Source organism: Pristis pectinata, chromosome 2 (assembly GCF_009764475.1).
Source record: "Pristis pectinata isolate sPriPec2 chromosome 2, sPriPec2.1.pri, whole genome shotgun sequence".
NCBI lineage: Eukaryota > Metazoa > Chordata > Chondrichthyes > Rhinopristiformes > Pristidae > Pristis > Pristis pectinata.
In genome coordinates this window covers 107231551-107246252 of record NC_067406.1, presented here as the reverse complement: position 1 = coordinate 107246252, position 14702 = coordinate 107231551, and the positions used below count along the sequence as shown (strand labels likewise).

The 14702-nt window shown below is 38.2% G+C and overlaps 1 protein-coding gene across 4 annotated transcripts in view; it reads right to left on the bottom strand.

Moving 5' to 3' along the window:
- Positions 1-14702, bottom strand: part of rapgef2b (Rap guanine nucleotide exchange factor 2b) — a 290810-nt gene that overhangs the window by 161485 nt on the left and 114623 nt on the right. For all 4 annotated transcript variants that reach the window (XM_052009267.1, XM_052009270.1, XM_052009268.1 and 1 more), the window contains 2 exons: positions 14284-14359; positions 5359-5526 (listed from right to left, as the gene is read on the bottom strand). In XM_052009267.1, the coding sequence (XP_051865227.1) occupies positions 5359-5526; positions 14284-14359 (244 nt within the window). The remainder of the gene's footprint in view (positions 1-5358; positions 5527-14283; positions 14360-14702) is intronic.

Here is a 14702-nt window from a genome sequence, read left to right as displayed (position 1 = left end):
CCAATCTTTATCTCCAATGTTTTATTATTGGTCCCACAACCTCACAAATGCCCCATCCCACTCTGTCAATTTTCATACATACATTGATACTGTTCTCTGAATATTGATGAATGGACAATCTGCGCGTAAATACTGACAACACCCAGCACCTCCTCACCACCACTTCTCTTGACCAGTTATAATCTCTTTATGTACTTGAGTAGATACTTCCTGCAGTTAAATATCAGGAGACTGAAGCAATCATCATTTGTCCCTGACACAAACTTTGTCCCCCAGTCACAGACTCCATGAAAAATGCATGAAACTGAACTTTTCCTACCTTCATGTCATATTAACTCTGAATTGAGCTTCAGACCACATACTCTGGCCACCACCAAGATCAACTGCATTCACCTTCACAATAACGCCTTACTCTGCCCTTCTCTCAGCTCATTTAGTCCTCAAAACACTCCTCCATGTATATGTGAACTCTAAACTTGGTCATTCCAATGCATACCAGGCCAGCCATCCTCATTCATTGACCCATAGTGCCAAGAGGAAAGATTGGGAAATGGAACCAACTTGACTGTTCTGGAAAAAGCCAAACTTGATAAGGTGAATGACTGCTGTTACAAACTGGGTTACTATTGGTGAATGTCCCTTTAAGATAGAGCATATTGGTGGTGTGCGTGTGTGTGTTGGCGTGGTTACAACAACAGAAGATAAAAGAAGTCATGACATTTTTGAAGCAGTCAGGGGAGGGAGACAGAGGGGAGGGAGACAGAGGGGAGGGGAGGGGAGGGGAGGGGAGGGGGAGGGGAGGGGGAGGGGGGGGGGAGGGGAGGGGAGGGGGAGGGGGGGGGAGGGGGGGGGAGGGGGGGGGGAGGGGGGGGGGTGGGAGGGGGGGGGGGGAGGGAGGGGAGGGGGGGGGAGGGAGGGGAGGGGAGGGGGGGGGAGGGAGGGGAGGGGGGGAGGGAGGGGAGGGGAGGGGGGGGAGGGAGGGGAGGGGGGGAGGGAGGGGAGGGGGGAGGGAGGGGAGGGGAGGGGGGGAGGGGAGGGGGGGAGGGAGAGGGGGGAGGGAGGGGAGGGAGAGGGGGGGAGGGAGGGGAGGGGAGGGGGGGAGGGAGGGGAGGGGAGGGGGGGAGGGAGGGGAGGGGAGGGGGGGAGGGAGGGGAGGGGAGGGGGGGGAGGGAGGGGAGGGGAGGGGGGGAGGGAGGGGAGGGGAGGGGGGAGGGAGGGGAGGGGAGGGGGAGGGAGGGAGGGGAGGGGAGGGGGAGGGAGGGAGGGGAGGGAGGAGGGAGGGAGGGGAGGGGAGGGGGAGGGAGGGGAGGGGAGGGGAGGGGGAGGGAGGGGAGGGGGGGGAGGGAGGGGAGGGGGGGGAGGGAGGGGAGGGAGGGGAGGGGGAGGGAGGGGAGGGGAGGGGGAGGGAGGGGAGGGGAGGGGGAGGGAGGGGAGGGGAGGGGAGGGGGAGGGAGGGGAGGGGAGGGGAGGGAGGGGAGGGGAGGGAGGGGAGGGAGGGGAGGGGAGGGGAGGGAGGGAGGGGGGGAGGGAGGGGGGGAGGGAGGGGAGGGAGGGAGGGGGGGGAGGGGGGGGAGGGGGGGGAGGGGGGGGAGGGGGGGGAGGGGGGGGGAGGGGGGGGGGGGGGGGGGGGGGGGGGGGGAGAGGGGGAGACAGCAGCCTGCTAGTCTCTATCGATAGATGAAAAACAGCAACTGTGCCTGTCACTACAATCCACATGGATTTTTGGAGTAATCTGCTGGAGTCCACTTTGTCGTTCACCTGTAGAGGGAAACAGGTATTTGTGTGGACGGCCACATCTCGAATGCTTTTCGGGATGGCAGATACTTCGGAACAAAACAGTGGAGTTCACTGTTGTTGTTGACCTGTAGAAGGAAACAGGTATTTGTGTGGACGGCCACGATTCGAGTGCCTTTCAGGGTGAGGAAGAAGCGGTGGAGTGGTCACTGCTGAGTGAACATTGAGGTGTCATATGGGTTCCATCATGGGACATTTGGATTTTGTAATTACTCTCTATTTTCTCTCTACATCTACATTTTGTCTTCAGTCAACAGTGGTTGTTGAAGAAGCCTTTGCTCACGTTTCACCTTATGGCTTGCTGAACTGAATTTTGAAATCTATTCCTGGACTTGGAGTTTGTGAATTTGCCACACACACACTACGAGTTTAGCTTTTGGGGTTAATGTTTAAGATCTAACATTTTTACTTCCAACATTCTAACCTTCTTATTTATATTTTCTTATTATCATAACTAGTTATTAATAAAGTAGTTTTTAACACTTATACATGACTCGGTGTGTTTCTTTTGTTGCTGGTTCGTAACACTGCCTCCCATAACAATTCTATCATTCTAATTTTTTTTAATGTGGATAAACTTCTGAAGGTGACACAGTGGCACCTGAAGAGCTGGTGACTCAGAGCTTCAGCAACCCAGGTTCAACCCTGACCTCTGATGTTGTCTGTTTGCACACCCTTCCTGCGACCGCATAGGTTTCTCCTGGTATTTCCAGTTTCCACTCACATCCTAAAGAAGTGCAAGTTGGTAAATTATTGGCCACTCTAAATTCCCCCTTGTGTATAGGTGAATGGTGGAATCTGGTGGGAGTTAACGTGCATGTGAAGAGAATAAGAAAGATTGGATTACTCTAAATGGGTGCTTGATGGTTGACATGGACTCAGTGGGCTGAAGGACCCGTTTCTGTGTTGTATAAATCTGATACACCTGATTTTAACAGACATTGTAGAACAAAATGCTGTTTCATTGTTTTTTGATTATTATCTCAAAAAAAAACAACGTAAACTTAAGCAATCTATGCTTAGTGAGGAATGAAACTGGAAATACAAATAGTTAATAATCTGTTATCTTTTCTCCCCCAATACGTGGGGTTAAAAGACAAAAATATTTATGGAAGTCTATTATTTTCAACAACACGCATCTTTGGCAATAGAGACGAGCATAGCTGGTCAGAAACTACTAATTGATAGTCTATTGCAGATCAACTAAGGAGTTAATGTGGCTAGTTAAGGTTGTCTAATAATTATGATATATTTGGATTAGCCTATATATAGCACTCAAGCAGAATGAATTCTGTAAAGTGGAAGAGAAAACAAAACGAGTATTACCAGATGTTCAACATTCTGGTTAAGTCATATTTATCAAAAGCACAAAAGACTTCAACATCTAACCATTCAAAATAATGCAAATGACATTATTCACATATGCATATTAAAATGTTATCGTCCATCCCAATTAAATACCACATATATATATATCTTAAAGTATTTTATAGATTAAGTTTCTAAGTATTTGTTTATTAGGCAATTGTAGAGAGCAAAAACAGCATAGTTTTATATCAGCAATTTTCTCTTATCTATGGATCCAGTTTGGGTGTGAAAACAACTTAACAGACACCACTGCCATTATTTCCCTCAATGATTCTTGAAATTACAAAACACAAACTATACCTTTCTTTTGAAATTATTTTACACCATTCCCACAGTACTAAATTAACATATTTCAGAGATCACAATATCCAACATGCTGTATTATAGTCATCAGTAACTCAGTCCCCACAATACACCATTTGCTCAAGTTGCAAAAATTATATTAGCATAACTAATATAACTTGTGCATTACAATATTAATTACAATAAATTCACAGCAGATCAGCCCAACTAAGCAGTATTCATAGTTAAGGAAGTTATACCTGTCTCATTACCCATCAAAGTTTCACAAGATGAATAACACTGAGCATGATCATTTACCTGTTATATCTTAAGAATCAAAGACCATTCAAATAATTGCTCACTTTGTAGTTACAATGAATGGTTGTCATTTATTTTTACATTCTCTCAATTCAGCACTGTTAACTATATTATCCTATTGCAATAACCTGCTTTTCCTGCTAAACTTACAGATAAGAGAGGTTGCCATCAAATTGTTCTTCCCACAAAATGTTTCCAATTGCAATTTAGAAAATGTTTAGCAGTACTTTTGAAATAGTCAACTGAAGTCATGAAATCTTTCAAATATAAATTTAGGAATTGCATCATATAACCTTAACCAATAATAGTTTTTTGAATATATTTTACTAACTGGAAAGTCATGAAGACAAACTTGACTTTTGTTTAAAAAGCCATTACATAAGCAACAAAGCAATCATGTTCAATACACCAACACATTCATGACAAAAATGTTCAAGTTCCTTCAAATGCAATGATCAAAACTTACAAAGATATAATATGCATTTTCTTAAAACCAAACCCAAAAGCATTGTGTATCATGCCACATGGATTGACAATGACAGAAGCACAAGACCAAGGAAATTATCAAAATGGATAAATTTTAAAATAGTTAATAAACTATATAAAACATCCAACTTCACTGTCACACTTTTCTCATCTTTCTTTTCAATAAAAATCAATCGTAATTGCAATTAAAAAGGACGGTCTGAAGGCATGAAAGCCCATTAGTGACAATATTTAAATATTTCTGCATCTTACACACTAGCTGTTCAGAAATGGAACTGTAGCATTGGTGCAATGATAATACTAATATTGCTAAAATTCTTTTTCATGGGGACAGAATTGTTTTTTATTTCATTGTGTTTACAACACAAAATCAATTCAGCCCAGCTGGTTCATGCCAATACTTGTGCTCCACATATTTTCATATCTTATATGTGGGGATATGTGAACTGTAAATAATGGACATAAAACAGTGATTTATTACTTAAAAATAAATTAGTCTGGAACTCCACTAATCTTTTTTTTAATCAACTTTCTTCAAAGTCTCTGCCAATGCCACATTGAAAGCTTTGAAGCACATCAACTATGTTTTGGAACTCTTATAGTATGGTAAGATATCTAAGTTTACTTGGCAAAGACTGACACATTTCACACTAAGTTTGCCCTCACCTCATCAAAAGGCAGTGGCTTCTACTTCAATATAGTTCCATGGGAGTCAGCAACAACCTACTCGTTTTTCCTAAATGAATCAGGCACTTGAAAGATACCTGAAAACAATACTTCACAACCAAGTCAACTTCTGATCCCATCTGAAATCCACAGATTTATACTTCAGTAAGACTAAATTCTGCCAGGAATTACCCAAACTCAAAGCACATAGACGTTTTACATTTGATAAAGGTTTGATATTTGTCCCATCAATACTGGTTAGATTTCTACACAGACATCAAACCTGGAAGAGTATTGTAACCAAGCAATTATGCTATGGGTACCTTAAACAAGAATTGTTTTATTATTAAATATTTTTGATTGTGTTTTACAGTATCTGTTACTGATTAATTGATGGACAATAAGAAAAAGATCTAGTGAATAAAAATAATCAAGAACACTCACCGTGTGATATCCTCTTGGTAAAGGTGGTTTTCCCACAGGATAAGGATCCACAGTGTCAATGATTGTTTGCCGCTCCCCTTTCTGGTTAATTTTTTTAAATCGTCTACGAGATTGTCTGTGAGAAGCCTGCCGTTGAAAATATTCCTCATTTTCATCCATGTAGTCCACCTTCAAAGAAAACAAACATTCTTCAATAAAAATAAAGGATTATGTTAGGCAGTCTTCAGAAGTATTCAACACCCATTTTCTGAAATCACTGGTGAATTGGCTGATTCTATGGTGATTAACAAAATGGAGCAGTAACAATTTATCAATATTTTGATCTGTGTTAGGGGAATCCAGAACAGCTCAGAGCAAAGGTTGCAAAGCTTCTCAAGAGAAAATTAAGTCAAAAACCGATAATAATATTATGTACTCAAGAGTTTCAATCTAGATTCCAGAAATATTTTGAATTTCTGCTCTATACTTTCCATTTTCCTCCTCTGTTGTACATCTTCCAGACTGCTAGACATGCACTTTTAATGCCAAAAGCAAAGTGCAAAACAATATTCCTTTGACAGTGGACTATATTTCATTTTGACAATGCATACCAAGCACTTTTCCAGCCCACAAATTGAGCTTTTGTAGCTAACACTGTATTTATTACAACAGAGATTAAATGACCAGGTGCAGACATTGTTTTGCACCACAAATATCTTTTCAATCTAAAGAACTACCTCTGCAGATTCAAACATAAAATACAACCTAAAACAACTCAGGCTCGTATTTCACAAAGAAAGCTTATAAATAGATGAATGAAAGAAAAATTCAATGGCATTTAAAAATATAAGATATTTTTCATCTTTGTACATGACTTAGTTGCCAAAAAATAAAAATAAAAGCACCTCATTTTTAAATGACCAGCCCTCTATTTTGCAATTATGTCCCCTTGTTCGTAACATCTCAACATTTACCCTGTCAAGCCCCCTTAGGATGTTTGAATAAGGTCACCACTCATTCTTCTGAACTCCAACGAACACAGACCCAAACTGTCTAGTTTCTCTTGACAAGACAATGCTCTCATCCCAGGAATTAGCCTGGTTAATCTTCTTTGGACTGCCTCCCACAGTACTGTATCCTTTATTAGGTAAGGGGACCAAAACTGTGCACAATAATGTAGATCACCAACACCCTGTACAACTGTAACAAAATCTCCCTATTCTTAAACTCCAGCCCCTTTGCAATAAAGACCAAAGTGTCGTTTGGCTTCTTAACTACTTGTTGAAACTGCCTGATAACTTTTTGTGATTCTTGCACTAGAAACACCTGGATCCCTCTGAACTTTACTCATTTGCAATCTCTCTCCATTCAGATAATAATCCACCTTTTGATTCCTCTTACTAAAATGCATGATCTCACACTTCCCCACATTATACTCCATTTGCCAGATTTTCACCCAATCACTAAATCATTCTATACCTTTTGCATAGTCACAATATCCTCATCAAACATGCCCTTCCACCTATTTTCAGATCATCAGCTAACTTGGAAACATATTTTCCTCCTCCAAGTCATTAATATAAATAGTAAACAATTGAGGGCCAAGAACCAAACCTTGGGGCAATCCACTCGTAATATCCCTCCAGCCTAAAAGGAAACAATTTATTCCAACTCTTTGTTTTCTATGTGACAGTCAGTTTTCCATCCATGCTAACACACTTCCTCCAATACCTTGGGTTCTTAATTTATGTACCAGCCTCTTAATGTGGCACCTTGTCAAACACCTTTTGGAAATCTAAATACACTACATCTGCAGGTTCCATTCTATCAATGCTCCCTGGTGCATCCTCAAAGAACTTGAGCAAATTTGTTAAATATAATTTACCTTTCATAAAACCATCTTGACTAGGTTTGATATTCAGCTTTAAAAAATGATTAATTATTTCCTCTTTGATTATTGACTCTAGCTTCTTGCCAACAATAGATGTTAACTAACAGGCCTTTTGTCTACCTTTTTAAACAAGGGAGTTACATTGCCTGTTTTCCAACTTTCCAGTACCCTCCTGGAATTTAGCGAGTTTTGAAAATCTCAACCAATGGGTCCACTTTCTCTGCAGCCACCAATAGGTACAGGCCATTGGATCTCAGCAATTTGTACACCTTTAGTCCCGTGAATTTTTCCAATACTTTATCCCTTGTGATTTTGGTTTCTCCAAGCTCCTCCCGGTTACTTGAAATTATCCCATCTGTTATATTGAGGATATTTCCAGAGTCCTCCACAGTAAAGACTAATGTAAAAAATTGATTCAGCATATCTGCCATTTTTTTGTTTCCATTGACTTCTTGACTGCAAAATACATAACTATATTCAGTTTGCTGCTCCAAAAATACGACTACAGTAACAGAAAGGACAGTAATAAAAACTTTAAAAAAAATGAGGTTTGATTATTTTATTCACCATCTTAAAAGTACGAGTACACTCACACTAATTTAAAAAAAGCCCAAGTAAACATCCTTGATTTACACAAAGGAAAAATTCAGTTATATTAGAATAATAGCTATATTAAATATGTTGCTCAAAACAGAGGGTTGCTGCCATAATTAGTCTCTCTATCGAGCATCAATACCACACTCAATACGTTGAAAATCAGCAATTCTTTAAAACAAAACTCTCTCCATTACGAGACCTTCTGTCCAATTTTCTTTGAAACCAATTATTACCTCCATTAAGCATGTCAAAAATGAAACACATTCCAAACTATTTTATAACAAATTGTAACTCATGATTAGGTGATGATTAGGTCATGTAAAATACTGGTCAAGAAAGAGGGAAGAATTTTTCTTTATATAAACAATACAACTAAAATGAAAATATCCACATGGAATGAATTCTCAACATGGAGGAGGTTGATACACAACCAGGATTTATTTCATTTAAAATCTGAATTTTAAAAAAATGTTAGTATAAAACCAAAGAATAAAACATTCTTTTTCTCAATCTTTTTATTAAATTTCAAATTAATACACATAACACTAGTAATTATACACATGGTGCAAAGAGATCGGGATTACAATAATATTAGTTAACATATACAAACACAGGGAGTAAAATCTATAATCTGAACCTCCCAATTTCTTACTAAATGAACATGATACAAAAGAATTTGAAAAGAAATTTGATTATATGAAAAGAGAACCCCAAAATTAAAAAAAAATAACAAAACAACAAAAACAAAATAAACAAAAGCAAACCAAAAACTACAAAAAAAAGCTGGACTGTCATATATCTTCGGTTGAAAAACATTATTATGTCATTAGCTCCACTCCTCTATATTCAAATAGAAGGTTATTGAAAGGGATTCGAAAAAGGTCTACTTACATCATATGGAAATACTGAATAAATGGGCGCCAAATTTCCTCAAGTTTAAGCGAAGGATCAACAGTACCACTCCTAATTTGTTCCAAGTTTAAACATGTTACAGTTTGAGAAAACCATTGAAATGTGGTAGGAGGTATAGGATCCTTCCATTTAAGAAGAATTGATCTCTTGGCCATTAATGTAACAAATGCAATCATACGATAAGCTGAAGCTGATAGATGGCCAGAATCCATCATTGGTAACCCAAAAATTGCAGTAATAGGATGAGGTTGTAAATCAATATTCAATACAATTGAGATAATATTAAAAATGTCTTTCCAATACTTTTCCAAAAGAGGGCAGGACCAAAAAATGTGTCAGGGAAGCCACCTCCAAATTACATCTGTCACATATAGGATTTATGTGGTGATAAAAACGGGCTAACTTATCCTTAGACATATGGGTCCTGTGAACCACCTTAAACTGTATCAAAGAATGTCTAGCACACATTGAAGACGTATTAACTAATTGGAGAATTTTCTTCCACGTCTCTATAGGTAGAAGTATCTGAAGTTCTCTTTCCCATTCATTCTTAATTTTATCAAGTGTCTCTAGACGTATTTACATAATCAGATCATAAATTATTGCTATCAAGCCCTTCTGATAAGGATTAAAACCTAAAATTTTTTCTGTAATTTCAATTTTATGTGGTATCGGAAAAGTAGGTAAAATAACTTTTAAAAAATTTCTAATCTGTAACTATCGAAAAAAATGTGATCTAGGCAAATTGTACTTATTAGACAACTGTTCAAAAGACAATTATCAATGAATAGATCACGAAAGCATGTTATTCCCTTCATTTTCCATAAAGAAAAAGCTAAATCAATTCTAGATGGTTGAAAGAAAAAATTGGATTGGATAGGACTTGATAAAATGAATTTATTCAATCCAAAAAATTTACGAAATTGAAACCATATTCGTATTTTATGCTTAGTTATTGGGTTAATCATTTGTTTACTCAATTTAGTAAGTGCAAAGGGGAGCGAGGCTCCTAGAATAGAAGCTAATGAAAACCCTTGCACTGACTCATGCTCAAGATTCACCCATTGGGGACACTGAATTACATCTAAATCTTGTGTCCAAAAAACTAAATATCTAATATTAATTGCCCAGTAGTAAAATCTAAAGTTAGGCAAAGCCATGCCGCCATCCTTTTTTAATTTCTTTAAATATTTCTTGGGTTTTTATTCTGCCATATATATGAAAGAATTTTAGAATCAATAATGTCAAAGAAGGATTTCGAGATGAAGGTTGGAACTGCCTGGAATAAATACAAAAATTTAGGTAAAAGAGTCATCTTAACCGCATTGATTCGACCAATCAATGATAGAGACAATGAGGACCATTTAGTAAGCAATTGTTTAACATGATCAATTAAGGGTAAAAAGTTAACTTGGAATAAGTCCTTACGCTTCTTGGTAATCTTAACACCCAAATAAGTAAAATAATCAGTCACTAATCTAAATGGTAATTGCCTATAGATTGGGACTTGCATATTTAATGAGAAAAACTCACTCTTATTAAGATTTAATCTACAGCCAGAAAAAGCACTAAACTGAGCAAGCAGTGATAATGCTGCAGGAATGTATTTCTCAGGGTTAGAGACATAAAGTAACAGGTCATCGGCATATAATAATATCTTATGCGTCCCATTTCCACGAGTAATACCAACTACGTTAGAAGAGTCCCAAAAGGCAATTGCCAAGGGTTCCAAGCCAATATCAAATAGTAAAGGACTTAAAGGGCAGCCCTGTCTAGTGCCTCGAAGAAGCACGAAAAAGGGGGATCTCTGATTATTATTAAGTACTGAAGCCAAAGGTGTATGACATATCAGTTTAATCGTGGATATAAAATTTGGGCTAAAGTTAAATTTCTCAAGCGTGTTAAATAAATATTCCCATTCGACTCTATCAAATGCCTTCTTGGCATCAAGCGAGATAACACATTCTGGAATTGTAGACGAAAGGGTATATACAATATTCATTAACCTCCTAATATTAAAATGCAAATACCGATTTTTAATAAATCCTGTCTGGTCGTCAGAAATAATTTGTGGAAGTAAATTTTCCAGTCTAGAAGCCAATATTTTGGAAAAAATTTTGGAGTCCACATTCATTAAAGAGATAGGTCTGTATTATGCACATTCAGTAGGATCTTTATCCTTTTTAAGAATTAAAGAAATAGATACTTCATAAAAGGATTGTGGTAATTTACCTACTGATAGGGCATCTTTAAAAATTTTACCTAACCAAGGAGAAAGAAGATCAGAAAAAGATTTTAAAAATTCAACTGCATACCCATCGAGACCAGGTGTTTTACCAGAATTCATTGAAGAAATTGCTTTCTTTACTTCTTCCTCCGAAATGGGAAAAAGGCATTAATAAAAACAGCGGATTTGTTTGGAAGTACTTGATTCGATGCAGACCAACTCATCGAAGGATTTAAACAAAAGTTGAAATCTCCACCCATAATCAACATATATTCCTTTAAATTAGGAAAAGATGCAAATAAATGTTTAAAGAACTCGGGATGATCGACATTAGGTGCATAAACATGAACCATAACAACGTTTTTGTTATGAAGTAAGCCAGTAATTAATAAAAATCTACCATTCGGGTCTGAAATTGTTTCATAATGAACAAATGAAATCGAAGAGTCTATAAAAATAGAGACTCCTTTCACCTTCGCTTGCGAATTAGAGTGAAACCGTTGACCCCTCTAAAATCTAAAAAAGCACTGATTATCCTCCCTCCTAATATGAGTCTCCTGAGCAAAAATAATGAGCGTTCAATCTATGAAAAAATTTTAAAAATCTTCTTCCGCTTAATTGGATGATTTAAACCATTCGTATTCCACGAAACAAAATTAATCATATTATCCATTTTAATTAACTAAAGCATATGGTATGTAAAGGGTTAACCTTGCTGCACAGGAGATTCATTAATAGGAAGAGGAAAAAAAGTTCAAAGAGGAGTCGGATATGACGACAATTCAGACATATTTGTAGTTTTAGATCAGTCCAGAAAGAAAAAGCTGAATTAAAAACAGCCCCACCCCCACCCACAAAAGCCCAAAAGCTGGCCAATAGACAGCCAGAATGCTACCTACTAAATCCCTTAACCCCACCTCTTTTGGTGGCAAATCTCCAAGTTAAAAGGAATGCAAAACACCACTAATAGTCAAAACATGGAGATACAAGTACCAAAAACATTTCAAAGATATAAACATTGAGACAAAACAGCTTACTGAAAAAATTCTAAGCAGTTAAAAATACTGAAAGGTGATATTTAAAAAATACAATCTTACTAATATTTCAAAAGAAAAAAAACAATCACCCAATCAGATTCTTAATTATTACAAAAATAAACAATTAAAAATATTAAAATAAACTAATAAAAGGGAAAAAAAGAATTGTAAAATAGAAACATGATAAATATCCATGTTCCAGAACCAGACACAAAAGTGTTAACAAAGGGCAAAAGATCTCCAGACTTAAAAAATGTTCAAATCTGTGAGTTAGTTATTACCTTGTAGACCAAATAGGTATAAAAATCAAAGAATAGCATGTCTATTAACCATCTGGAGTCGAAAGTTAATCATTGAGAAATTCTTCAGCTTCACCCACAGAATTAAACAATTTACGTGATTTGTCAGGGAGAACAATCCTCAAGCGAGCTGGAAACAGCAATGCAGGTTGAAATTTCCTTTGATAAAGCCGTGACATAATCGGTTTATAAAGCAATCTCTCTTTCATAACTTCTGGACTGTAATCTCCAACCAGACGAAACTTCAAATCTTTGTATTAGATCATTCCTTGACAACGAGCAATTCGAATCAAATGCTCTTTAGTACTCACATAGTGGGATCTCAATATTACTGGCTGTGGTTTTTGCTCCGCCGGAGATTTTAGTCTTAATGCTCAGTGAGCACAGTCAAGTATGGGGTGTACAGAGAACTTCAGAGCCAAACACATCCATCAAAAGTTTGGAAAAGAATTCAATAGGATTACCAATTTCGACATCTTCACGAAGGCCAATGATCCACAAATTGTTCCTCCAACTTTGACTTTCTAAATCAATAATCTTCTGTCTTTGCTGTTCCAGTATTTGGGTAGTCGAAGTTAATTTCTTTTCCAATGAGCTCAGTCTACAATCTCTCTCTTTACCAGCTTCATCCAGTTCAGCAATTAAGTTCTGTTGTTTAACATTTTCCAGTTTAAGTGTTGTTAGTCTGTCTTCAATCTCTTTTAACAGCACTTCCAAAGTGGAAAATTTCTGATCAAGTTTTTTATCCAGAAGTTTAGAAATAGCTTCCAAAGTAAGTTGAGGATCCCCATTCCCCTTGCTTTCAGCTGCAGCTTTAGTTCTGGTACTCATTTCCGGCAGTTAAAAATCAAGATCCAATCTTATAAAAGTATTGTTAATACTTTAGCATAGGTAGTAAGAGGGTGGTGAACAAAAAATTAGAAAGTGAGTGGAGCAGTGCCAAGGTGTAACCTACTCCATCTAGTGCCACCAAGAGAATCCCAAAGAATAAAATATTGAATGAAAGTATTAAAATTGGCACCCAGTGCAGTAAATATCAAAACACACTTAGTTTAAGCTTCTGGAAATAAAGCTAAATAACGGGAATCTTGACTCTGAATAAGGTGGTAACATGAATGAGTGCTGTACTATCAGGGTGCTACTGTTTAGATGAAACATTAAACTGGGGCTCCTGTCTGATCTCTGAGATGGAAAGATTTCATTGTGCTATTTTCAAAGTAGGGAAGTTCTCCCCAATGTTGTGGTTAACATTGATCTCCCAATCAACATTACTAACACAGATTACCTGTGCATCATGACACTAGTATTTGTAGGACTTGACTGTGCTCAGTTTGGCTGTCACATTTCAGACAATATGCTTTTACCTTGTTGAGCATCAGGATGCCTTCCCAGGAACAAGGTCATCTCTTCCTAGCCCAGAAACTTCTCTGTGGCAAGAAGCTCAATAGTAGGCACTGGCCTTTGAGCTTGTGCAGGGAAACAAGGAGAGGGGGAGACAGCAGATTCCATAACATCTAACAGTAGGTGAAAGAAAAAGGATTTGGGCAGTCTGTCAACATATGAAGCAGCTGGTGCCAGTCCTTAGCAAAGGCCCACACTCAAATACCAGTCAGGGTGCAGCCCCAAGCCCCAAGCCCCAGATTTCAGCATAAAGCAGCTGCATCACTTACCCAAGCCCCCCAACATCATCCCTCAAAGGCAGCCTTTCCACAATGAGCCATGGGCAATTCACTCCTGTAAGAGCACCAGTGGAAGGCAGGAATTTATAGCAGATTCTCAGCAAAGAGTAATGGAGAAGGCAAGGCTTCAGTCCAGCTGCCCAGCACTGTAATGTGATGTCTTAGTTTGGGATGGAGTACCAAGACTGCTAATAACAGACCAGCGCTCTGTAGGATAACACTAAGTGGGGTATTGGTGTACAATAGTGACTACACTTTACAAGCCCTTCATTGGCTGAAATTATTATTAAAAGATGCAGCTTACCACAATCATTTCTGAAGGCTCTAGTACTATACATTCACAGCCACGCCTCAAACTCCCTGCAGATCGCTTGCCAAAACTAGAGGTAAAGAAAGTATTAAGATTTAAGCAACCAGTGTTCAAAACAATAGTATGTGAGGAAACAACATAAGTTACATTTACAAATTTCTATAGAGCTACAAAAGCTGGAGATCTGAAATAAAAATAGAAAACACTGGAAATTCTCAACCAATTAGGCATCACCTGTGGAAAGAGAAAAACAGAGTTAACATTTCAGGTCAATAACTTTTCATCAGAACAGGGAACAAGTTGGAGATAAGACAGGTTTTAAAATTTAGAGACATGAAGAGCAAAAGAGAACCATGATATGGTTCTAGCCCACCATCCTTCATGTTTTGCCATTTCAGACACCTACAATGCAA